This window comes from Haliaeetus albicilla, chromosome 2 (genome assembly GCF_947461875.1).
Source record: "Haliaeetus albicilla chromosome 2, bHalAlb1.1, whole genome shotgun sequence".
NCBI lineage: Eukaryota > Metazoa > Chordata > Aves > Accipitriformes > Accipitridae > Haliaeetus > Haliaeetus albicilla.
The window spans coordinates 46,942,736-46,970,380 of NC_091484.1; the positions used below are offsets into that span (position 1 = coordinate 46,942,736).

Here is a 27,645-nt window from a genome sequence, read left to right on the forward strand (position 1 = left end):
AAAAGGATGCCAACTTTCTGACGTGTGCGTGGGAATGAGTGGATCTGTCTTTGGAGTCTGGAACAGTTTTGAGCATATGCAAGACTCAGGCTGGTGAGCATGTGCTGGACTCCGGAGGTAAAGTGGTCTCCTGAATTTAGGTCCTACTAGATTTCAGCAGCTGCTGTGCAAGGATTTTTATGATGAGCATTTTGAGGCATCTAAGTAATTTCTATATAGTCTTTTAACAATATGTATCTACATGTAAAAGTAGATATGTTAATATAAAGACTCATACTGATGATTTTCCTTTTGCTATTTCTTACACCATTCTGTGCCTCATACTAATTCCATCACTATTCATGTCAGCATGAAATCCTCAAAAATCTAGGCATTTTATTTTATGTTTCTTGGTGATATTGTAATATCTGTATTCTTTTATGCATTATAAAACTTCAGGGTCAGATTCAAACTAGCGTATCAAAAACTTGAACAGTCCAGGAGTTTTACTTCTTTTGTATCCAAAGGAAAAAAGACTTCACAAGGCTTAGGAAAAACACATGTTCTTCAATAGGGATGTTGATCTAGAGATCAAACAAGTAGATGAAGAGAACTAAGAACTTACTGTCTCTGCAAGAAAAGGAGTTGTGAACAGGTAAATAAAAGACCATCATTAACATTTTACTAAATGTAAACAGGAGTAGCAAACACCAAAAAGAGTGGCTATGTAAGATTGAACACTAACTAAACGTCTGTTTTCCCTACTCCCTTTCATACTGCTACTGCGCAACACCAACAAGGTGGTGGCCTTGGGCACCAAGAAGGAAAAAGGAAACTTGGATTAAGAACAGAACAATTGGGGGAAATTATTAAATTAACATTAAGCTTCCTCATTATTCCATTCCAGACTTCACTGAAATTGAACAGCTGTGGTTCCTCCCTGTGGCATGCATACCTTCAACCACAGGGATCATGAAAGAGAATAATAGTCTTTAACTGTAAAAACATGATTTTTATATTTGGCATTTTCAAAGAATTCATTCCGTTCCTTCTCTTGTCTCCCTTTGATGATACACAGTTTCATTACTAGAAGGAACGTGTTATCATTAGAATAAAGCATCCTGCATTTCAAGCACATTCATCCACAAAGGGCTTGAATTCTTGGAGCTCTTGTCGTGTTTGTATACTCCACAAGCTGGAAGGAGTTTACAACCAGGAGACACAAAACAAAAAAACAGATGTGTTGGCTATGCTCAGATTATGCTAAATGCCAAAGTACCTTTACAGTCATGCACAGAACTGCCAGCCTGACAAAAAGAAACGAGCTGCTTATTATATAATGGGAGTTAAATCAGCACCGTATCATTCAACCATGCAAAGGCTTCCACCGATTTTGCAAGCCTTTTTACACTGGTAACATTGTGAAGTAGAACAAATCAGGTGCCCCCTGATTACACCCTGAATGTGCACAATGACAGAAACACGCCATTTATTTAGAGGAGAAAGGTAAAAAAGGAAAGATGGAGTTCATTAGAAAATTAAAATCCATTAACATTTCACTATTTTATAAATTGCCAGCTTCCTGAGCAACAACGACAGTCAGAAGCTGCACCAACACCCCAGCTGACAATCTGCCACTTCACTATTTTTGCTGCTCTTTACTAAACTGTCACTAAAAGCTTGCTCCTAGTTAAACACATGCAAGCACAAAGATCCCAGTGAACTTCCCTAGGAGAGAACATGCCTCACTGTGTTTTTGAATGATAACTCTGCTTTAGAATTCGAGTTTTTCCAGTGAGCAGAAATGTTTGTGAAGCAGCCATAAAGAATGGTTTGCTAAAAACGTGTCAGTTTGCTGAAGCTTCCTGTTATGTCTGTGAAAAGCACCTAGAAGGCTAATTGATCAGCAGACATCACTTTTATGTAACAAAACTAGAGGGGTCCATTTTGGAGGAGCTGTGTGCATATGTAACATGTTCACACTGAACACAGAGCTTAACGGTGCCAGCCCCTAAAAATAGCACCTGGATATCCTTGTTCTCAGTAACCACAACCCCATCTTCTCCGTTGTTCAGTACATCGATCTGGCACCCCTCTCCCTCCTCCAGAAGAGACAGGAGCGGTGGTACCCTGAGGTACCTCGTTTTAATAGAAGTGGGGGAGATAAAGAGGATGTTTGCATCTGCTGCAAGCACACATTTTAAACAATATCCCTGCCCCTCTGCAGGCAGTTATCATGTTGTTTTGGCAGCAGGAAGGAATCTGTGGTTTTTCTTGAATGTTGCTCTTCTTTATTTAAACTACCAGAAATAAAGCAAAAATGACAGAATGCTCTGTCTATAAATAATCATTCCGGTGTACAGTTATATTAGGAGGTAACTCAGATGGCATGATAACGCCTAACAGGCTAATCTTAGACCTGTAATGCCATAAGATGAAAATAACTAGGCTAAGAATAACTGACCCAGAGGAGTCAGCCTGTTAAAGAGATCCACAGAACTGGGCATTTTAGATTTTCATGTGTTTAATAATAATATCTGCCAATTAGTTTCTCTACAATATTTTGCATTGTACCCACCATACAAAAAATGCACCCACGACAGTAGTTGGGAAAGGTTAAAATGCAATGACACCTGAAACCTTTCCCATCACCATAGTCCCCATCATACCAAAACCTGAAATTAATCTGTATATACACGTTTGCAGGCTATCTATTCTGCTTTCTCACAGCTTTTGCTTTCCCTGCAAAGACTGTGCAGAAGAAAGGGGCTGGGCAGTCGGTACAGACAGAGGTCTGATTAAAGCTCTGGTAGTAGGAAGAGTTACAAGTGTTCCTAATATCCAACGCAAATCTTAATGAACTAAATTGATTCTATACATAGTTTTACAGGAGGGAAGACTATGGCTGAAACTGTGTGCATGTGAGTGCAGTGCAAACCAATAGGTGTTCTAAAGCTTAACAGCTAAAATAATAAACAGCTGAAGTAAAAAGCTCTTTTCCAGTAAAGTGATTTAGCTCAACACACCAAAGAGAAGGGAGCTAGTGTCCTAGTGCCAGTATTGGTGAGCCTCTGTATTAAATGCAGTGTTTAATGGTATCAGGAAAGATGCTCAAAGAGGTTTTGAAATTATGTTCTGCATTCTTTTTTATTTACTTTCCAGCTTTTGCAGCTTGCTATTGTTGTCAATCTTATAGTTTGAAATTCTTATTCCAGGCTTTTCCCACAACCTATACATGTATCTTCTAATACAAAGTAAGATTGTCAGGTAAGCACACAGCTCCAGAAGCTGGGACTTAAATGAAAGAAAGAAAAAGCAGCATTACAGCATTAGAGGGCACATGAAGTTGGCAACATTGGTCTGTACTCAATGTCTTCTCAATAACGCAAAACAAAAAAAGCAGCTTCATTCCATTTTGCCACATTTTTGTTCAGCTGAATTCATAACCAATGTCTTGTCCAGCATACATTACTGGGCAGAGCCTCTACTCAAAACCAGTGAGATTTTAACCATGAAAGACCTGCAGGTCTGTGTTGCTTGTCTCTGCTCGCTGTATTGTTAAGGCTAAGACCTTACTCTTCCATAACAATTAATTCAAAAACTTCAGCTAGTACTATGAAGCACCAGATTTTTTTCTACCTAACCTAATGTATTGGTTTTATGTGGCAAGGTTTTGGTAGCGGGGGGGGGTTACAGGGGTGGCTCCTGTAAGAAGCTGCTGGAAGCTTCCCCTGTGTTCGAGAGAGAGCGAGCCTATACCAGTTGGCTCTAAGACGGACCTGCCGCCGGCCAAGGCCGAGCCAATCAGTGATAGTGGTAACGCCTCTGTGATAACATTTTTAAGAAGGAAAAAAAAGTTGGGACGCAGAAAACAGCCACCGGAGAGAGGAGTGAGAACATGTAAGAGAAACAAGCCTGCGGACACCAAGGTCAGTGCAGAAGGAGGGGGAGGAGATGCTCCAGGCGCCGGAGCGAAGATTCCCCTGCAGCCCGTGGTGAAGACCCTGGTGAGGCAGGCTGTCCCCCTGCAGTCCAGGGAGGTCCATGGTGGGGCAGATATCCACCTGCAGCCCGTGGAGGACCCCACGCCGGAGCAGGTGGGTTCCTGAAGGAGGCTGTGACCCCGTGGGAACCCTGCGCTGGAGCAGGTTCCTGGCAGGACCTGCGGATCTGTGGAGAGAGGAGCCCACGGAGCAGGTTTTCTGGCAGGACTTGTGACCCCGTGGGGGACCCACGCTGGAGCAGTCTGTGCCTGAAGGACTGCACACCGTGGAAAGGACCCATGCTGGAGCAGTTCGTGAAGAACTGCAGCCCGTGGGAATGGCCCACGTTGGAGAAAGTTCGTGGAGGACTGTCTCCCGTGGGTGGGACCCCACGTTGGAGCAGGGGAAGAGTGTGACGAGCCCTCGCCCTGAGGAGGTGAAGCGGCAGAAAATAACATGTGATGACCGTAAACCCCATCCCTGTCCCCCTTGTGCCGCTGGGGGGCTCGGTGGAGAAATCCGGGAGTGAAGTTGTGCCCGGGAAGAAGGGAGGGGTGGAGGGAAGGTGTTCTGAGATTTCGTTTTATTTCTCATTTACCTTACTCTGGCTGAATTGTAATAAAAAGTGAGCTAATTTTCCCTAAGCTGAGTCTGTTTTGCCCGTGATGGTAATTAGTGAATGATCTCTCCTGTCCTTATCTCGACCCGCAAGCTTTTTGTTATATTTTTCTCTCCCCTGTCCAGCTGAGGATGGGGGAGTGATAGAACGGCTTTGGTGGGCGCCTGGCGTCCAGCCAGGGTCAACCCATCACAGTCTTTTTGGTGGAGAATGCGGGCAGTGTGAGGAATTTGAGATAAGGATAGTAATTGAGAGAGGTAACGGGCAAAACATGGACTGAACGCAGCTAGAGAGTTAAGAGCTGCTTGATGAGTGGGGAAATTTTATTGTTGTAATTGTGGTGAAGGGACAAGGGGTGGAATGTGTGTAAATTGTCCACTTTTTGTCGGTTTTGTGATGATATTATTTTGATTTTGGTGTGGGGAATTCTTTTTGTTAATGTGAGTGAAGATTTTGTGTGATGAATGTAGATTTTAATGATATTTCTTAAAAATGTGATACACAGAGGCGAGGGGTGGAATGTATTGGTTTTATGTGGCAAGGTTTTGGTAGCGGGGGGGGGTTACAGGGGTGGCTCCTGTAAGAAGCTGCTGGAAGCTTCCCCTGTGTTCGAGAGAGAGCGAGCCTATACCAGTTGGCTCTAAGACGGACCTGCCGCCGGCCAAGGCCGAGCCAATCAGTGATAGTGGTAACGCCTCTGTGATAACATTTTTAAGAAGGAAAAAAAAGTTGGGACGCAGAAAACAGCCACCGGAGAGAGGAGTGAGAACATGTAAGAGAAACAAGCCTGCGGACACCAAGGTCAGTGCAGAAGGAGGGGGAGGAGATGCTCCAGGCGCCGGAGCGAAGATTCCCCTGCAGCCCGTGGTGAAGACCCTGGTGAGGCAGGCTGTCCCCCTGCAGTCCAGGGAGGTCCATGGTGGGGCAGATATCCACCTGCAGCCCGTGGAGGACCCCACGCCGGAGCAGGTGGGTTCCTGAAGGAGGCTGTGACCCCGTGGGAACCCTGCGCTGGAGCAGGTTCCTGGCAGGACCTGCGGATCTGTGGAGAGAGGAGCCCACGGAGCAGGTTTTCTGGCAGGACTTGTGACCCCGTGGGGGACCCACGCTGGAGCAGTCTGTGCCTGAAGGACTGCACACCGTGGAAAGGACCCATGCTGGAGCAGTTCGTGAAGAACTGCAGCCCGTGGGAATGGCCCACGTTGGAGAAAGTTCGTGGAGGACTGTCTCCCGTGGGTGGGACCCCACGTTGGAGCAGGGGAAGAGTGTGACGAGCCCTCGCCCTGAGGAGGTGAAGCGGCAGAAAATAACATGTGATGACCGTAAACCCCATCCCTGTCCCCCTTGTGCCGCTGGGGGGCTCGGTGGAGAAATCCGGGAGTGAAGTTGTGCCCGGGAAGAAGGGAGGGGTGGAGGGAAGGTGTTCTGAGATTTCGTTTTATTTCTCATTTACCTTACTCTGGCTGAATTGTAATAAAAAGTGAGCTAATTTTCCCTAAGCTGAGTCTGTTTTGCCCGTGATGGTAATTAGTGAATGATCTCTCCTGTCCTTATCTCGACCCGCAAGCTTTTTGTTATATTTTTCTCTCCCCTGTCCAGCTGAGGATGGGGGAGTGATAGAACGGCTTTGGTGGGCGCCTGGCGTCCAGCCAGGGTCAACCCATCACACCTTTACAATAGGCATTGAAAAAGCCTCTCTGGCTGTTATGCAGAACTTCCCTGAACTGAATTTTCACACTCAATTTTTTCATTACTCTGAAGAGAATCACAAAGTAAAAGCTTGGCATATTCATTCTTGCTCTCTCTGAAGAGTTATTGCCTGAGATACCACATATGCAACATTTTGTATCTGTAAGAAGTTTACGTTACCCAATTCAGATATGCAAATATGACAAGTTTTTATGAATATCAGAGCAAACCTTTAAATGAATTTGCTTTCTGGAGTCTCTCTGCAGGAACGGTTGAGCAGGTGAAAGTTTTGTTTGGCCAGAAAAAAATGGGAGAGCAAATACCAAAGAATTTTCCCTGAAGGCAATATAAATGCATGTGTACAAACTTGTATACGTGGTCATGCGGCCACATGATAGATACAACGTATGAGATAAATTTTGTACATCAGGGTTTACAGAAGATAGCCTATGAGGACCTGTCAACCCACGTAAATGATGCGTGTAGCATTGATTCCGTCATTTATATTCAAGTGACAGAGCTGGAATTTCTGGTCTGGTGCAGAGAATAAAATGCTGCGACTATGTTCACTTACTACGTATGTGAAATTGCAGGTGTTTTGCAAGCCTGTAGATAGATGAAGTCAATCAAATTAATCATTCTAAATCACTATATTCCCTTTAGAGTAGTTTTGCTCTATAGATTCCTGACCCTGACAGGTATCATTTTCCATATTTCACAGAACGGTTAGCTGACCTAAGCAGGATTGCGTAACTTGCTCAGGTCACCTCTCAACTCAGTGAGGAGCCAAGGCTTTAAGCTCAAGATCTCCTTGAACTCTTGATTTTTCAACACAACAGCTTTGGGCAGGAAGGAGAGGATGCCTTATCCAATAAAAGCCAAGACGGAATTTAGGCAGGCCAGTGCAAGGCTGTATATCAAAATATGGCCACTAAAGCAAACGTAGCAAACTTACCCTTTGGAAAAACAGCTCAGTATATAAACCCACCATAAGTTAATGAACTTGGCAGTACTTCTTAAAGCTCCACATCTGCAGACACCATGGCTAGGTAGGTTCTTTCTTCTCCTTCACACAAGTGACATCTATTTGAGTAATGTAGCCCTGCATTAGTTATTTATTGACTACATTTTAATGAGCATTCTTGCCATGAACTGTGCTGCACCAAATGCTTTTTTCAAGCATTTACAGATTATTACTTGTATTGTGGTAAGATAGTAAGGCCAGCTGAATGCTAGGGTCCGCTGTGGAATTGCACAGACATGGAAGTTGAGACTTTTGGGGTAAAATAAAAGCAACAGCATAGTTAAATAGTAATTCCAGCTAAACAAGAGGCTTTAGACTCCAGATCTACTCTTTAAATCGTGAAACTAAAATAATTATGTTATCAAATAAGAATACACCAGCATTGTTTTCTTAAAAAAAGATGCACGGCACTTACTGCTGCATTTTAGAGCAACAGTACCATATGGGAGAATCTAGTTCAGTCTTCTCAAGATAGCTGAAACTGCTCTCTGCAGTAAGGTGTAGGTGTCTGCAAATTACACAGCTTCTTGAGTCAGTGCCGATCTAGATCGCTCCATTCATAATTAGACATTTGATTGGTACCTATCCAGATCATCTCATTCATAGTATGATTTACGAGCAGGGATGGAGACAGACAGGCAAAGCAGTAATTGAGGGAATACCAGAAGAACTGCTTCACATGACAGAAGTATTTCCTATGCCTGCAATTGTCAGAAATTCCTCAGATCGTTTGCTTTGCAAATACATATCCATTGGCCATTGAATCTGTCCTCTTTGGGGATGGCTCCAGCCCAGTTTAAAATCAGAGTTGCATAATACATGCCCTTTGCATCTGGAAACTAGCAAATCTAAAAATCCATTGAGTGTTTTAAGTTGTGCTTGCTTCAAAGAATTCAAGAATATCAAAAGTACAGAGTGTGAATGTTCAGGAATCTGTGCTTAAATATGTGCAACTTTTTTACGCGAGCAAAAGACACATACATGTAAGTGAAGATAACTTTAAAGTAAGGACACTGCGATAAACAAAATTTAAATGATTGGTTCTAGTTACTCCAAACACTAGAGCACATCATCATACCCTGGCTATTTCTTTCTCCCCTATATGCAGCATAGAGGGAGACAATACCTGAAAAGTTACCATGCCTGATCCTGCAAGACCCTGAACTTGAGGGGACTGAAGGTAATTGACCACAGTACCAGGCTTTGTGGTTTCATGTGACATGAATTAAACTGCAGACTATGTATAATGTCAACTACTTGCACTCTAGTTGTGTATTTTAAAGGCCAACAGAAACACTGAGGAATATTTTTTTGTTCTACAGAATAAATATTTAAACATCTTTTACCTGGATAATGTTCTTGAAACAGTTGTTTGTTTTGTTTTGTTTTGTTTTTTGGTTTTGGTTTTTTGTTGTTTTTTTTTTTAAAGTCTAAAAACCCCCTCTATTCTACTTGGTGGTACAGGGGAAATTGTGCATGTTATATGGGCCTAATGTAGTATCAGATAAGAACCTGCTGTTACATGATATTCTTGTCTCCAGTGAAGAAAAGGAGAGCTATAAACTTACAGAAAATTACCTCCCTTTCTTGTGTTTCAAATGAGAAAATTGCTATTTCTCAGGCAACATTAGTTGGCAGTTACAAGGTAGCATAGTGAGCTAAAAAACCAGATTTTCACTTGTGTATAGCTAACTTCAACTTGACATAGTATGTAAAAAAAAAAAAACTGGAGGGAGGGGAAGCAGTCTTATCTCTGTCACCAACACAAAAGCACTGGACACCTGCTGAGCTGCTCAGGAAAACCAGAGAAAAGCAGTAATTCTTGAGCAAGAGGTCAACACTGTAGGTGGCTTTGCAGAACGATAGCACTTTCAGAGAAAACTTCTGCTTTTACCCACTGTCTTTGCTAGAGCTTCATTGTTCCTATTTGTAAACAAGCCTTTCACCTGATTTCTGTCCTTGACATAGGAACTGCAATTGGTGATCAACATCTCTTCTAAGAAGTTAGGGGAATAATAAATTCTTTGAGACATGCAAAAAGAAACAAACCAACCCAGCAGCTTTATAAAGGAATAGAAAAATTGCCCATCTTAAACATTACCTGTTGGAAGTCTCCATTCCCCTTAGGTTATTCTCATTATTTTAAGGTGCACATAACAGCTTTTCAATCTCTCATTCCCTCCTTCAATCTATAATCATTATGAGGTAGCCTTGGCTTTCTATATTGAAAAATACTAATCATGAGGTTAAGACATATCTGTCTTTTCTAACAGGAAAGATATTACCATTTGACACAATCTCTCACAATTTATTTTCATATCTGAAACTAGAAATCTGCTCTAAAATTGTATGTAAGAAACCCAGGTAAACCTTTAAGTTCTTTTTCTATAAAGCAGGAAAGGAAAGGGTTTTTCTTTAAAAAACAAACAAACAAGGGCTCAACAGGTATACCAAACCAGGCAATATGTGAAGAGGGCTGTGGTCTACACACATAATTAATCTTAAAAACTGAGAAGCACTGCCAAGTTTTGTGAAAGCAAAAGCAAAACAAAAAGGGGGGTAAACTAAGAGTAAAGTACATGTAAACAATTCACCCTCCATTCTACATATATGTCCTCTATAAAGCCAACATTATGAAAAACAAAGTCAGAAATCTAGGAATAAAAAGGTACAAAACAGATAACATTTTGCCTCAAAAGACAAGAGTTTCAGCCCAATAAAAACAGAACTGGACTTCACAGAATTTAAGAGAGAATGGGCAAGAGTAACCTGAAATTTTGACTTTTTTAGCCTGTCTAAATTGACACTTTATCTGAATGGCAACAATTCTTCCAACTTAATTCATCCTCAGTACATCATCTGCAGGTTTCAAACACAGCTAGCAAAGAAACTAGAAAATACAAGGGTAGCTTCAAATACATAAGGAAACATCCAGTGTTCTTTCAGAGCAGCTTTGAAATACCTTCTTTAAAAAAGACATCCAATTTACATCTCAGTGAGTCATTACATATGACTACCATTGCCAGGTTCACAAATATTTTTAAAGTATCAAAATAAGCCATGCATATTAAAGACATGTTAAAGTAACACTGTAACGAAAAGAGAAAGGGATTAGTATTAAACTCTCTTTATATGCAAACTGGAGGAAAGGAAACTCGCAGAAAGACCAAATCCTGTTTACAATAGACATATGACCAGAATTGCCTATGAGGGGCTCTAACTGCATCCTCCTGACAAGGTCTGCCTGAGGAAGCCTCTCTCTGTGAATAAGCCTGTACCACGAGCCCCATTTTGCAACCACGCAACAAAACAAACAAGGAATCCCAAACTAGATTTCAGTTCCGAGCATTTTGCTCTGGCTGGAAAGCAGCAGACTGAAGGAGACAAACTCCCCGCAGAAGCAGCAGCTGCTATCTGACATACTACCATAATTATTTAACAACAGCTTACATAAAGCCCACAAAAATAAAGTCACTTCTTTAAAGGAAGGGTGTTTTCTTGTCGTGCTAGGCTGTATTTTCCCAGTCAGCCACTGAAGTCTGAGGTACAGAGCTGTCTCTTACCTGAGCTGATCATACTGTGCATTCTTTGCTGAGCCAAGAGCTGTTCACGTCCAGAAACCCCATCTGAGGAAAAACACGATTCACTCTCGTAAATTGTTTGCAGCATATTCCAACTGGTCTGCACTTCAGCTACACGAGAGATTCATCACTGCACTTGCACAGGGGCGTCAGGCACGACCCTCTGCGGTCCTACCTCCTCCAGCGAGGGTTGTAAGATAATATGCTTCGGCAATTAGCAACGTTTAAGGACTTGCACAAGTATCTATCGGGAGAGGGAAAAACCCCCAAATCCACGCTCGGCAGCCCCCGCCCGCTGGAAGGGAGCCGTGAGCGCGCAGGGGGCTGTGCGCTGCCGAGTTGGAGCAGTTGCGTTCGGGCAGCCAACGGCAGGTGGAAGAAGAAATGAAGAAATATCGCTGCGCTTCGGGCTTTCTGGCAGGGCGGGGGGGGGGGGGAACACAGCCTCTTAAAAACCATCAAACCAAATCAGCCACCTTTCCAGGGACCGGGAGGCCCCGAGGGTTTAGTCTGAATTACCCCAGCCCGAACCAGTGCTGCTGTCCCCGCGGCCCTCTCCTCTCCCTGGCCGGCTCTCCCTCGGCCGGGCGGCTGGACGAAGTTGGCGGGAGCAGCAGCGATAACTCATTTGCATTTGAATCGACACCCGCGTGGCCCAGCGGCGGCAGAAATAGAACAATGGCCGGCCTGAGCCAAAAATAGGTCAAGCATGGCCGGGTGATTGGAGCCTGCATTAATGCGTTTAAAAATACCACAGCAAACACAGCTGTCCAGTCTCCGTCTTTCAAACTGCCTGCCGTCCTCCCTCCGCTGCTCGGCCTCGAGCGAGATTAACCCCTTCCCCCTGCCCAGCCCGTTTCGGTGGGAGAAGCCGGGGAGGGAGGAAGGAAGGGAAGGCAGGGAGCGGGGCAGAAACGCTCCTCGCCCGCGACTCGCGCCCCTCTCCCTCCTCGCCCTCCCCCAGGGAGTATTTTGTGAAAAGCGAGCAAAACGCCGCGGCCTCTGTATCAGTCCTAAAATAACGCCGGGAGGTTTTGCTGGCAGTGTGGTTTCTGCCTCACCCACGCGCAGCCATCCTGCTGTTCTATTTTTGCTGCCCGTTTCTCTGGCTACGCCGCAGTTGGCTTTGGCGGGGGAGCCGGGCTGCTGCCTGCTCCCTGCAGGACCTGCAGCCGCCTCGGGAGAGGCGATTTCTGAAGCTAATCGGGCTGGGGAGGGGAGCAGAAGGTGGGGGCAGATGTTAATGAGGGACCGGGTTTTGTGCGCGCAGTTATAAGCAGCCTTTCCGTATTTAGCACGCTTGATATAATTCTTATAGTAAGTCACCAGTTGTGGCACAGCATGTTAGACACGCTTACCAACTATGCACTATTCGGTTGACTTGCTAAAATTTGGAGAGGGGCTGAGCAGCTCACACTTATTTTTAGAAGCATTAGGCAATTTGCACGGCGCCTTTCTCAGTTTTACAAGATGATGTGGTTTCAGAAGAGCAGCGTTTGACAGCGTATCAGACAAGAGCAGCATGCTCTTCTGCGTCTTGGCAGGTTTCACGCATACTATGTGAAGTTTATTTTTCATAATGATATCTCAAAAGTTGTGTATCTTCTTTGCTGATTGATATACCTACAGGTAGATAAGTTTCATTTCACTGTTACAGATGGTGCTTTACTCCTATGGGTCCTGCCCTGCCTCGTAGCACTTGTTACACAGCCTGTCACTACCTACATACCCGATAGAGCGGCCTGACCACTCACCTACCAAAATTACGAGTCCCCTTCCATGTCCCTGCTCTAGGGGAGCAACAATGGCCACAGGGACAGGACTCCTCACTGTAATCAAGAAGCCAATACAGAGGTCGTCTCGGAGCTTTCTAGAAATCCACCAAATTCTCAACTATCTCCAGCACTATTTTGCTCCTGAAGACACAAGAATCTGCCCAATACTTGAGGCTCGGTTCTGCCTTTTGGTGAAGGATTGTCTGTCTGCTCTTCAACTAACACAACAGATCGTAGCCAAAGGCAATTTTTTTTTTTTTTTTAAACTTCTCAATCGGTTTACTGAAGAAAAGATTCACACTAACAAAGTACTGTGACACTCCTGTGACGTTTGGATACTTGATGGCACCTAGGAGGTCTGTGGCTCAAGTCTCCTCCATCAGCCCAAACCTTTGCTTCCTCTGTGTGCCAAATTACCTGGTCCCGCTGAAGAGTTAGGATTTGTCCCCTGGAGAGGCAGAGACCGCAGCAGCTCCCAACAGGGTTTCCCCTGCAGGATCCTCAAGTTAGCACCTACTGCTGCTCGACACTCCCCTCTCCTTGCCTTCTCTCTTCCCTCTCCCCATTTTTCCCCAGGAGCACTCCTCCCAGGGATGCAGCGAAGCCCCGCAGATGGCATACACCCAGCTCTGCCAAGGGGCATGGGCAGGGGCAGCACAGCGACAGGTAGGGTGTAACAGTGCAAGACTGGGGATGAGCATCACACATACCATCGTACTAATGGCAGCTGACAATTTGGTATGGTGAACATTTTCTCTTGAAAACAAAAATACCCAAATGTTTTGTGGGAAATACGTGGCAGTTTCACGGTACAGGGCAGAAGACGATTAACACGAATGCAGGGGGGATCAGCAGTAGAAACAGAAATCTTCTCTAATGCAGCAAAAGCTTTTTATAGTCAGAAGTAAATAAAAAAGTGGAATTGCTTATGCCCTTGAGCCAACCAGAACATGACCCTGTTTAGTCATTCAGCACCTCAAAATAATCAAGTCTCGTATTACAGGGAAACACTGCAGGAATAAGTTAAAAACAGGTCAGAACACGGAAAGCTGTAGCGTGTAGAATCCTGGTATTAGGTACCCATACGTGCTTATAACTTCTTATATACGCAGCTGCATTTTTAAAGATAGTATTCACAGCTCTAATTGACTTCAAATACTTCAGTAACTAAATAAAAGCAAACTACCTTCAAGAGTAGAAAATGTACGTTCAGATATTTAGCTGCAAGCGTTCTTAATTTTGGCATACGTATCTTAAACTGACAGACACATAAACTATCCTATGTTAGCTAATTCACAGACCATAATAACTACAGCATTGTGCTTTATATTTTAGATGATATATAAAAATTATATCAAAATATTTTACTTATGAAGTCAGTCACCCCAAATGTAGAGCTTTTACAACCTGAATTCTTCTGACTTGCTTCGATGTATTATGGGCCTACTTTGGTACATGCTTAGCTTTAAAACACGTGTGTAAATCCATCCCCTTTCAACATAATATTTAAGCACATGCTCAAATTCTATTGATCGCAATAGAATTTAAGCACATAGTTAAACACTTTGCTGAGTCAGCCCAGCCTTTAACTGAGTGATCACATGAGTTTAAATAGCTCCTTTAGAGTCCCACAGGGGAAGGATAAAGGGTTCATGCCTGAAGAAAATCTGGTTTTTATTTTTAAAGCTATGGATGTTATAAGGTGACATTTTCATACAGGAACATGAGGGTTTTTGTTCTGTTTTTTCAAATGCATTTCCTAAACTTGGAGAACTTTAATGACACTGGAGGTAAGAGTAAACTGTTGAAATGATTTAGTGCTGCAGAGGTAACTCTAAATGCAATCAGGAACTTTATGGAAAACGTAAGGCATGTTAGTAGCACTAAGATCTCATTACAGGGGTTTCACAATGTGTTTCTCTTATTTTCTTTCTGAGTTGTTAAAAACAAATAAATATAAGGAAATTAAATCTGGAAACCACATTACTGCAACATTAAGACTGAGAAATTAAGCACTCAAATTAGAAAGAGCTAAGATTTCTACTGCATTATTAACTCGGCAACATTATAATTAAGTAGCGCTTTTCTCTTCTTACTTTCCTTTTTAAGTACAAACAGTATATTACTGGTTGTTTTTAGCATATCCCATCTCTCACTCATGTTATTCTGGAGCATAGCCTTCATTAATATTAATAGCTTAGTTTCAACTTTTGCAGTTTTATTACTTGTAAATGAATTCTTGAATAGATTTTTCCACCATATTGCTCAATTGTATCATATAAATATTACATACAAAATTAAATAAAGATATGTTCTCTAGCTTGTAGTTGTATGCTTAAATGAGGATACCACAGTCTTACAGGTGTCCCATTCAGCCCCTTTTTCATTTTGCAAGAGAAAACTCAGCAAGTAATAATATGCATCGATACCAAACAATGCATAAAAATGTGGGAGCTAAATTAAGGTTGCACGGGTAGTATTAAATCTGGCCTATTTCAGTACTGAAGGTTTGATTTCTAATCTTTGCAGCCTAAAGAGCTCCTAACTACTTTTTGCATATCTAATCACTGGATTAAAAAAAGAAAAAAATTAACTATTGTATAGAACAGATGTTTCTGTAGTCACAGTTCATTAGATACCATTAGTACCACGTGAAACCCAAACATCCAGCATAAATTACTACAGCTTATGCTAGAGGATTAACTAGGTTAACGAACAGCAGAAGACTATTACCACAGAGAAGCAGATGGTTTGGGAGCAGAAAGAAATCAGGGGAGATGCTCAAGTGGTCTGGTTCTGCTGCCTTCTGGAACTAAGGGACCGTATTCCAAGCCCCTGGGGGAGTTAAAATGGATTACTTAATCCACGTGCTCTGGTTGGAAAGATGTAGTGTGGGAATGTCTCTGATCAGTTTTCTGTGTAGCAAGCCTTTGGCGTTGTCTGTGCAGGAATACATGTTGCTTTTTCTTTGCAGTGCCACGAAACCACATGATGGGCATTTTTCAAACGAGGAGAAAACTGAGATTCTAACGTGTTTAAGCTGAATTCAAGCTTCAAAGGAATTTTCTGGGACAAAGAAAGGCCTATCTGTAGCTTTAGGGGATTTTGTGACAAACAATGAGAGACTAAAACTTTACAAAGTTTGGAGGATAAGGAGTGCCAAGCTAGATAAATGCATGGGTGTCTACCATCTCTCATGTAACAATACAGAGAGCCTTGCATCTTTCTCATGCAAATTAGCTTAGGGTTTTCGGAACTAGCTGATGACTTATCACTTCTTTCTCCTCTTAAAATATGCCTTTCTGTTCATGTAAATAAGACTGCTAGAAATTAAGCCCTAGATTCAGGACAACACCTCAACAACATGTACTTGATTATAAGCATGAAGCTTAAGTTAAGCATATGCGTAAGGGCTTCATAAATTCAAAGGTACTTTCCTGAATCACAAAGCTCAAATAATTTAAAAAACCACAGACAGCTATCAAATAAATAAATAATATTTAGGTTAGGAAATACATACACAATTCAATTATTCTGCTGACAGTTATTTATCAGGTTGGAACTAAAATCTCCGCATATTGCGGCAAGGCTGAGGTAAACTGCATACAAACAATACAAGCCACGTAGTCAAAAGCAACATCAGATATTGACAAATAAATGCCTCAGACCAGCAAAGCACTTTGCCCCTTTAATGCCATTAATGAGGCAAGTAGAGATACGAGCAACATGAGATTTACTGGGTCTTCCATGGTTATGCCTGGCTTTCTTAGAGAGACATTAGTGCATACGTGCACTGCGTCTGCCATGTCTAGCTCCACCAGACACACCTGGATGGACATACATAAAAGAACCCTAGAGCACATAACATATGATAGCTTGCAATACGTTCAGCATAATTCAGGCGTTTCAAGCTTGTTGCACGTCTACTGAGCAGATAATCTGTACCTCCATACAGTGTTTTGCACAGGATTTCCTGATGCCGGTAGTCTGGCAGGTCAGATCAACCGACCTGGACACTGAGAGTTCCTGGACGACAGAATACTAAGTCCCTATGGCTGGAGAACCAAGAGGAACACCATCCCTGGCTTGTAATATATGCCTGGGTTTAAGTGCTTTTTGGGATATAAGCCAAGAAATGTAGGCCATGCTTGCTGTCTGGAGAAGTGCATTGTGAAAACCAATGGCTATGCAAAGGATTTAGGATCATAGTAGAAGACAGCTAACTAAATATGAGCTCCTAGGATTACACTGGGACCAAAAAGGCTAATAAAATCCTTGGATATATAAACAAGGTTATATTGAGTAACAGTAGTGAGGTGATATGCATACACCAAAGAGAATATTCTTGGGATACTGTAACTTGTTCCAGTATAGATACCTGAAGAAGTATGCTGAAAAAATTAGGATGGATAGACATGCCATGAGCATAAAATAGGTTTGGAAAACCATTGGGAAATGGAAAATCAAAGGCCTGAAATACTAAGTTTACTGAAGATGTTTAGGAGTGGCTTGTCACTGTCTATATATACACAGGACAAGATGTCCACTGGTATAGTGAAATGCTCTGTATTTTAAGAAACAAGGCTTTAAGAAAAGTCCATCAATTAGAAAAAATCAAGCCAGAAGTGGGCACACATTTTAAACACATTTTAACCACTGCAGCAACTTACAAATGAGCTTTACGTCAATAGTGGCTGTTCCTCTGGAAAGAAAGCTCTAACACTTCTATAGGGCAAACTTAAGGCAGGTTTTATTGTAGGACTCCAAGTTAGACAGGTCAGACCCAGTGATCATAGGAGTACCTCCAAACTGATTAAGAACTAGTAAGAATTATTGCTTAACTGATAGCAATAATAACAACTTAATAGAATAATTATTCCTACATCAGAAATAGTTTTCTTCTTTTAAATCATCCTCTCCCGAAAAGCAGAGGTGTGAGTTTTGCCTTTTTTTTTTTTTTTTAAGTCCAAAATATGTTTATTTTCCTATGAGATTTGATAATTATTACAAGAGCAGCACAATGGAGTGCACTGCAGACATCTTGGGAAAAAGGTCTTTGTGGGGAAAAAATAAAACCAACCAACCACAAAGTGTTCGGTTTCTTTTGCTATTCAAAGCTGCCCTTTTAAGTCAAATAATTAGATCTCAAAAGTAGGGTCTTTCTAAATCCAGACTTGGATTCATGGAGGGACAAGGGGGCTTTACATAACATGCTACAACTGCCCTATAAAGCTATAGTAAATTTATAGTAGATAGACACCCATTGTAGATTGAGACAATTGCTCTGTTAAATTTTGAAGCAAGTAAGACTTTTCTTAAATACCAAACAATATATATGATTAGAGAACTGCCACTACAAGCCATTGGAAGCTTGGCCAAGAAAAAATATTTTACATAAAGCACTAAAAAGGGCCTCCTTTAATGTGTGGGGGGCCAAGGAGCAGACCTGAGATGCCAGGCCAGGTGCTGGGCTGTGGGCACACACCAGTCTCTCTTGCTGCGCTGCCTGCTGGGATCTCCCTCCTCTCCCAGCTCCTCTGGGGAGCATTCAAACACATGGAGAAACAGCGTTACATGCACAAACATGCCTCTGGGAGCAGTAACAAATTGACAGCTACTGCGCTATGAAAAGGTCACATCTCATGCCGATCAATAATGTTGTTATGAAACCATACAAAACCCTCCTGGTTAGCTGGACCACGATGGTAGCGAAGTTCAGTCCTGGTCCTCTCCTGTTTTCTTCAAAATGTTTCAGTAAACCCAGATGCAGTTTTCATCTAAATTCTTACTCATCTTGAACTCTGATAATGAACAGATCCACAAACCAAAATGTTATCGATACACCAGCTTGGGAGCTGTTTTTACTGTGCTGGTGAATTTGGGGCAATGCTAGAAGGATGAAACTGTGACTTCAGGGGGTGAACTGTAATTATTTTGCCTGACTTCAGTAGAACCAGGATTTCTCCCAAGGAGCAACATGATCTTAATTTTCCTTGTGGAAGCAACAAATTTATAGACTGCAAAAGAGAAAAAAAATCAAAATACAATTGAAAACAAGGTTTCATAATTCTGAAAGGAAAATTACAACACATTTCAACTAAATATAACCCTTCCCTTTAGCTAAGTAAACCACCTTGAAAATCTTAATGCAGCTACTTACTGTAATCGAAAATACCTTTACAATATACTATGATACTGCCAAAATGTGTCACAAACTTGACTTCTGTATATACATGCATCCAACTGGTGTTCCTAAGGCCAGAATCAGCCCCAAGAAGGCTTTTATCCATACTTCAAGCTCATTTAAGCAGATCATGCAACCTTCATTTTGCTAGGCAGTCTGTCCCATAGTAGGGATGAAACAAATGAAGAGGGAGGCTACAGCAAGCGCCCAGAAAAGTCACACCTCAGCAGGCAGATGTAGGCAGCTGCAGGCAGCTGCAGCTACTGCTTCCACGCATCCCTCACCTGCCCCATCTCTGGCTCTTAGCAGCCAGGGGCTACTAAGTGCTCAAGCTCTGTAGGACAAAGGGGCAAGGCTGGTCCCAAGCCCCACAGTTTTCTGGAAGGAGAAGTGTTCACAAAATACCTGCCAAATTGTTCTGAGCCTCAAACCACTATGCAATGGCTAAAAAAAATGCACAGGACAGAATTGATAATTTGCATTGAAAGCATGGGGAATCGGGAAGAACATACACTGTATCCATGTTCATACAACACTCCCGTTCTAATCAACTCTAATCAGGTATGGCAGGGGAAAGCTCTTATGTTCACTTCAATCCGAAGAGCTGCTGGGAAAGGGCAGTCAAAAATGAATTAATAAACAAAAAGTAACTCACAAATGATGGAATCCCAATGCCACAAGCAGAGATGACAGACTGTTTTAGATGAGCTTAAGCTACTGAGCAGTCAAAATATAGGATCAAACTTGGGCTCAGGGCCTGTTCTAAAAATAGCATAGCTCTATGGCAGTCATCTACGCACTTCATATTCTGTTGATTGGTGGTTGAGAGAACAGGATGGCAGGATAGGTGATAATGGCAGGAAAACATAACCTTTCAGTCAACAACAAATCAGAGGTTCTACATCATCACAAGTCAGGCCTCAAGTAAGTCATCAGTCATGGATGGACTGGCCTGTGTATGTTATATTGCACTTCATTTCCAGCCCGTTCCCCTGCTTGTTAAAGCAGCTGCCAATGAAATAAACTGCTAAGAACATTTCCCTGAGGTTTGAATATATTTTTTCATTTTAGATCTGAAATTAATGCAAGTAAAGTGTTATCACTAGTCTACAAAAAATTGAGTGCGTTTTCAGCAGCCCACAAAATAATGCTGCACACAGGCTAAGCAGCAGTTCTGGCTAAAAGTAACCAGCGATAAAAGCTAGACTCTTCAAGGTAGCAGGTATCACCCGTGGACTGTGTCCACAGGAATGAATAAATAAATCACAACCTAGACTATCTTAAACCTTAATTGTATTCTCCGTCTCCTTTCCTTACCTCTGCCAGAATTCCAGTGAAAAAGAAAACCTAAAAAGGTGGAGACAGAAAACTTGGACAACCAGAAAGTGCACATACAGTTCGCAAATGGTTTATTTGCCATGACCAAGGAAGCTTTCTACGTCTCAGAAGACAAAGGAAGATAACTAATGTTGTAAGTCTGGTTTTGTGTTATCTGACAAGGGGGTGCAGCAAAATTGGGCACTGCCTTAACTAAAAATGGATGTACTGTAATAATATGGCTGAAAGACCCCCACATAAATAAATTACCAGTGTGATGAAACAGGCTTAAGTTTGTTCAAGCTTTAGTGTTTTCTTTTTAATCGCCAGTAAGAATGCTTCTAAAAATAGCATCCTCATGCTATACAATATTAATTTGCTTACCATTCTAAACAAACACTTGTCTCTATTTTTGGACTAGACACAAATGTGACAACCTTACATTTAAGGAGTAATTTACTTGAAGTAAGCTCGTTTTATTTAGACAACTTCAAAGAAAATGCTACTGTAAGCTATCTAATCACAGTATTCTCTTTTGATCACTATTTTCAGGCATACAAAGTGTATTTCTCATAGAGACCTTATACGTGTAAGTCTCGTGTGTGTGTATATAAAAATATAAACAGATAAACAACGCACTTTCAGCTACTGGTGTCACACACCACAGCTGAAATACTAAAGTGCACATACATTGATGTAAACAAAAAAAAATAAAGCTGAAAGGTACATAAGCAAGTGTCTAGCTTAAAACATGTCATGATCGAGTACTTTATTGACTTGGGGCCTAAATCATTAGACTCACTTTTGTTCATTTAGTGTCCTCTCAGATGCAGTAGAAAGCCTCCAGCAATTCAGAGAGGCAGTATGCTATTTTGGGACCCATCAGAAAATGAATGAGTTGAGAAGTTGAGCAACTAACTATATTTGCAAGGGGAAATATCCGAGGCATACCTACCAACAAGAATTTCAGGCTAGAAATACACTAGGATGGTTGCCAACAGAAATATTTCATCAGTCAGTCTTCTACAGTACTGTGGCTCCCATCTCGTTTTTTGCCAAGTTATTTAGCACTGCAGACACCAGCAACCAACAAGTTTGGTAACTGCTTTCATTTCTCATACTCTTTTTCTGGCACTCAGCTGTTTTCTGATACTTCGTCTTCTGATCCAAAGACCATAAGCTTGTCACAGGATGCTAAGGGGGTTTGTGTGTACTTTTGCGGTGCGAGGAGAGAAAGAAGGTATAGAGATGGTTAGTAGTCCCTTAGTGGCTACATAACCCCTACAGAGTGACCTGCAGCTGTGGAAGGCTGGACTGAATGAGCATAGTAGCTCCTTCAGCCATTTCTTCTCAAGTGGCATTGGGAAATTCCGTGTTTTGAGGCAGTGCATGAATCTGAGGATAACCATTTCCCCAGCACAAATGCTTTTATTTAGGACAAGTGTCCTAAATAAGACCATGTCTTAAATAAGACGATGTGTACTAAACACATTTATGGAACATCTAAATCAAACCAGCTACTGCAGCAGTCTTGGCACCACTGCACTGCTAAACAGTAGATTGATGTTTGCCTGGATGGGACGCAGGGGCTTCACTGGCAACACCACATTAAGGAGTTCCGTATGTGCTCCTACTCCTCTCCTGTCCTTGTCCAGCATGGCAAGGTTTTATGTGTATTTATTCTTTCATTCTAAGGGAAATCAGATCAGTTTTCCAATGCAGCTCAAAAAGCACAGGGAACAAAAGTAAGAACCCAAAAGCTCAAGCAAGAAGAGCAAGAATTTTTTATCGTCATGAGGTCCTCTGCCTCATCAAGCCAGAAGCACAGTGACAGGAGTTCAAAGTACTCCTGACTGTGCTATACTATCCCAGAACTCTATCCACCAGTGGCACAACAGGATCACTTGCATCTTGAAGAGATTGATAAATCACAGAAAATCTATATTACCAAGCCAATATATATAATCAAAGTAATTGACTACCCAAACTAGCCAATATCATTTAAAGATAAGCACAAAGTCTACAGCAGATGTATTTTGAACACTAAGGAGAAAAAAAAGTCTTAGAACTCCATAAACAAAGCTTTTTTAAAAACTCAAGTTTCTAAGAATTTGGAGTCATAATGGTATAGCTCTAAACTGCATTAGTTAAATAAACAATTAAGGTCTCCTTTGAAAAGGAGAACAGTATTCTTCAATTAGTTTCTACACAGTACAAACTGTATTTTCTAATGATGCAGAAAATGGAATATTGGGTTAAGTAACTTCTACAGGACTTCGGCTGATGCCTTTACTTTTCATAAAATTTCAGACTAAATTTAGGCTACCTTAAGACTTTGACTAGCTAACAGACTCTGCTTCCTCCACGTCTTTTAATGCTCACGTGCAAAACTCCCCCACCAGTGCACAATTTTTCTGTCCTAGAGGAGGCAGCAATCAGGGCATGCCATTTGTGCACTGAGAGGGCAAAGGCACGTTCCCAACTCTGCTGGCATCACAGGACAGGCTGATAAACAATCCATATCATTTAGCCACTCCATTTGATAAGCTTTACATTTATTTTTATCGTCTGCACAAGAGATAAATAATACACAGTAAGGCTTGTTATATGTCATTCTGCTCGACACACAAACTTGAAAAGAACTGATTTTTCCCATCGTTACAATTAATAATACAGTTCTCAAATTTTCATTTTGGAGACAAGATATGATAATATCCTATCCAATCTGAAAGAGGATTGAATCCTTGTCCTCTTGGAAAGTACAGCGTCATTACGTGATTTCATATACAACAGAGCAAACCAGCCTAAGTATGTCTCGTGCCTTTCACTGTCATGCGGAGCCAATAATCTATTTTTGACTTGCACGGATGGCCTGTTCCCATATTTGACAAGGTAACATTCATCCCTCTACCTGAGGCAATGTAATTCTTCACTGGCAGAAAGTGAGACCTGCAGCAGTCTTAGTCTGGCAGTACCAAGAAGAAAATCTGCAATACCTGCTAGATACATACAAAACCCTGGTGGACCTTTTTTATTTGATTTTTTTTGTTTCATTGGTTTTTTGTTTGTTTGTTTTGTTTATAGGTTTCTAGCTTTCCTGTAGTAACACTGAAAAAGATCATGTGAAGTTTTTTACATCTATGTATTCATCATATATTTCTTAAAAGTGCCCATGAACAATGGTTAATGAATGTTTAAAAAAAACCCAAACCACAGTCTAGTTGGTTGTTAGGGCACTCAGAATTTAGTAGTCTTGAGCACTGGTCACAGATTTCCAGTGATCAGAGACACCATAACACTCTGTGTTCTAGGTCCCCATCTGTCAAATGGGAATAAACAGCAGTATATTTCACATTACTATTTAGAGGACAAGTGCTTTAAGGGAGTTCAAACATTGTGGAAGTGGAGAACATACACTTTCTTTAGGCCAAAATATTTTTGCCAAACTACTTCTACAGCACACAGTCAGTTAGGAACTGGTAATCTGTGTCCTTCCACAGGGAACTGGCAATGCTCTGATTACTATCCATGACTGTCAATGCTTTTTAAAACCTGTATTTTTTCAGATAGCTGATTATTACCAAAATAAAATTGCATGTGATTTCCCCAAACCACAAGCGTAGCCAGTTTTTCCTCAAAAGTTAGAGACAAGGACAAAAAGCCTGTGCTTTGTTTCATATTTCAAAAGCTTTATGTTTTTACCTGTGTTCCCTTAACTTGTCCTTTTCTTCAGAACATTCTATATAGTTCTGTAAACAGAATATTGCCACTTGCAAAAAAACACGGCTAAAAAAAGTTTCTTATGTCTCTCTCTAGGTTCCCAGGCTTACACCTGAAGAGATATTTCCATTCACAAGGAGAAACAAGACAGCTTAGCAACAGTTGTGGCAAGCAGTGAATCTCACTCATGTAGACACTAAATGCCTAATGTTAAAGAAAAAAATTGTCTACTTTAGCTCAAGATAATGCATTAAAAATAAACAACTAAGAAACAAACACACGCTTTTGGGCAAACATTTCTGTCTGAATCTGTTGTGCATTGATGAATAAATGAGATCAACTGAAGGACTTTTTTCCCCATTCAGCTGAAGCTGTGGACATACACACCTGCTGTCTTTATTTCATCTCCAGCACAGACCTGGCATGGTCAGTTAGTTTTCGGTCTATTTTTGGCATGAGAATATTTGAACAATGATTGACCATGATAAACTGCCTCTGCTCTAGTCAACATTAAACTAGCCAGTCTTCTCTGTACCCTTCCCATGAGTCTGGAAACCTCACTTGCAAATAGGGGTAAATATTTCTGTAGGATATTCCTTTTAAACTGACCAGAAGAACAGTCTTTGTGTTGTTGTGGGGCCCATGTTTATAAATGTCATCCTTTCCTTCTTCATTTACTACTCCTACCAAAAAGGATGGTGTTTTCCAAGAGAAAATTAGTAACTGATGACCATTTTTTCTATGACTTTCCTTTCTTGCTGTTAGTCTTTTTTCAGTTATTGCAGACATAAACCTCTCTGTCCTGCTTTCTTCCTTTAACTCTATCTTTCATTCACTACTGAAAAGTTGACTCCCTCCATGCGTCACTTAACTAAAATCTCAGACAAAACACAGTTCTGAGGTTTATCCCATGCTAGTCTCTTGTTTGTGAAGAAGTGACCAAATACCTGGCTGTTCTTCCACCAGCTGGCTTAAAACTCTCCTTAAGTCAATACAAGGAATCGAGCTCCTTTGCTCAGAAAACCGCTGACATTACCAGGTAATATGGTTCTTTTCTTCTATACCTGAATAGGTATGGAGATTATACATACAGCCAAGATATTTCTATCCAGACTGAAAAAATTATTTGGAAGAGGCCTTGTTGTTGTGATGATGAACATAAGGTGCCCCTTCCATCAGATAAAAGAAGAGGTTGTGGCTTCGTACTGGAACTGTACTACCACTGCTACTTTCCTGTTCTTCCAGGGGCTTGGAGACCCTCCACAGACTCGCTGACAGCCTGCTTCTGCAAGAAAAGCTCTTCCAGTGACCTGCTACCAGCTAAGAAAACACCCTGCAATCATTAGAAGTCATATTTATTCCAAACCCTTTAACTGGGACTTCATTTCACAGGGTTTTAACTGCTATAATCTCTGCTGAATGTTGAACTCAAAAAGCAGATGCAAAGCAGCCCTCAGAGAACAGCTCACGTCAGACATTTATCAGGTCTCCCATTCTTTTCATGCATAAATAAATGCCTCTCTCTTTTACTGTTTTCTCTCTTGTATTTGCTTTCTATACTTCCTACAAAGAGTGCTCCACAATCTCTCCTCCCAGAAGCTTCCGATCACTAATTCTCTGTTTTAATTTTCATCTGTCTATATTTATCACTGTATTTCACAATTTAGTCTCTTACTCTTTGATCCTTTAATAGACACTGTACCCTGCAATTTCTTTATTCTTATTAACAGCCTGAACATTCTTCATCAAATACAATTCAGAATGTGTTCCTTACCACTTGTTTTCTTACTGTACTTGCAAACTTTCATCTTTCCTCTGCCTACAGAGATGCTGCAGAAATTGTTTTCTCAACTACTGAAATTCTTCCTTTGAGTCCTTAAATTCAAAGAAAACTTCAAACACAGCCCATTTTGTCATGTCTCATTCCATTTTTTTCTGGAGAGGGCAATAGTGGTTATAGCATTCAGAAATCATCCCACATCATGTTTTAAATTTTGTTGCTGCTAACATTGTGTCTCTTTCCTCCTGGAAATGTCTAGTTCTTTAAAAGCCAACGAAAAGGGAGAGACCTCTCCTGTTTTGCCACCTATTCAAATAAGAGGCGCAACTCCTGACTTTGAAATTTTAATGTTATAAATTGGTGCAATACCAATGGATAGGCAAGTGAAAGGGAAAGCATCGAAAACCCATCATTTCCTTTTGATTATAAAGACTCATCATGTCAAAACTGATGTAAGGACACTGACAACATACTATGAGGCTTCTATACTTAATATTCATCATTTGTAATCATCTCCCCAGAGCCAGTCTTACCCTTTGTTATATGGAAAACAGGGAGGTATAAAGACCATTTTAACATGAAACAAAGGTAGGCTTTTTATTCCATGGGAGAAAACATTTTTTTCCTATAGTGCACAGCAAGGGAGTTGCATCCTGAATAGAAAAGGAGGAGGAGTGGGGAGGTGGTTGCAGAACAGGGATAGTTACTCTGCAACTTGGAAGCCTGCTAGAAAAACAAACACAGAAAAATGGCAGTTTGGGAAAAACCACACTGTTTATCAGTCTGAGACTGACCAAGATACAATGACTTAAAAGCATATGTTCCACGTCACCAAACAGGATGAGCTTGCAAAGCCTACAGCAAAGCTTTGCAAATATGTCTAGGATCTAGTTAAAAAAAAAAAAAAATTAGAGATGTCCAAATTTCTAGTATCTCTTCAGCTCTTTATCGATACTTTCCTGTGCCTGGCTGAAAACATGCTCAAGGCAAGCAAATAAACCTGGCATACAGTAACACTGTTCATTTAGCCAATTCAGCATATCTTCTGACTATCACCAGGAAAGTGTCTGCAAATTCACTACAACCCTTTCACTATTCCTCTCTTTCCCCTCAGTCTGCATCACGCTGTGCAGACCACATATATTTCAGCCATGTGCGTCCTGCCTTGACAGTCTTATGTGATAAATCTGATAAGGATCTACTAAATGCTTACATTTTCATTTCAAAAGTGAGCTCTCATGGGTGGACGCTTCATATTTTTTTACTTTAAGAACAATGCACATGGATGGTACTACAGAAACGATAGGAGATTTTACTTTGAAGCACCTTACAGCCTTGCACTTACACTCATATAGGACTGAATGGAGCTCACAAAATTAATTATCTAAGCATCTGCAAGACTAGCACCAGTCCTCCCTTACTAGTTTAATATTGATAAATATCATCAAGCATTATGCCAAACAGTATAAAGCTAAGCCACTCAAAAAGATGATATAATAGCAGCACGCAAATTTTAAAAAAAGCTCATCTGAATGACTCAGTCTGTTTTCATGATAAAACAAACTTTCTAGAAGTAACAATAACAAAAGGGAGTGAGGTCTGTCATTCTACCAAGACATTCAACCCTGGTGTTTACAGGTGCTTTATACCAACTAAGCAAAAAATAGCAAAGAAATTACTAGGTTATATTAAAAGAAAAGCTTAAAATAACCATTGTGAGCCAATGTTAGAGGTATGCAATGAACTAGGTTAGGACACACCTACAACTTATTATTGCCTTCAGCTCAGAGATCTCATTTATGAGCTCTATGAATACACTCTTCTCAACTAGAGCTGTTGAGAAGACCATCATCAGTAAACCTTGCATCAAGCCAGCTGTTTCCTTGTTTTCCATATTTGATAAAAATTAATAAATATTATGTCAATTTTCCACTCCATCCTTATTTTAAGAAAATCCTGACAGTTTAGTTGCAAAAGTTCCTGGATCGCTTTAT

At 41.2% G+C, this 27,645-nt stretch overlaps 1 protein-coding gene and 1 long non-coding RNA gene across 18 annotated transcripts in view; one reads left to right on the forward strand and one right to left on the reverse strand.

Moving 5' to 3' along the window:
- The window catches only part of HDAC9 (histone deacetylase 9), a 499,915-nt gene that overhangs the window by 278,017 nt on the left and 194,253 nt on the right, over positions 1–27,645 (reverse strand). For 2 of the 17 annotated variants that reach the window (XR_011322675.1, XR_011322676.1), the window contains exons 1-2: positions 11,395–11,550; positions 10,858–10,920 (exon numbers count right to left, since the gene is read on the reverse strand). The exons of 1 other annotated variant lie outside the window; for it this stretch is intronic. Coding sequence is in view for 14 of the 16 variants with exons in the window: in XM_069773812.1 (XP_069629913.1) it covers positions 10,858–10,920; positions 11,395–11,509 (178 nt within the window). In the remaining 2 variants the exon portion in view is untranslated. Of the gene's footprint in view, positions 1–10,857; positions 10,921–11,050; positions 11,565–11,936; positions 11,956–27,645 lie in introns of those variants that run through there. 14 more of the 17 variants (XM_069773840.1, XM_069773846.1, XM_069773861.1 and 11 more) reach the window with 13 other exon arrangements.
- Positions 19,723–24,284, forward strand: LOC138688199 (uncharacterized). Its single transcript, XR_011327255.1, has 3 exons — positions 19,723–19,880; positions 20,161–20,305; positions 23,968–24,284. It is a non-coding gene; the product is annotated as an uncharacterized lncRNA (long non-coding RNA).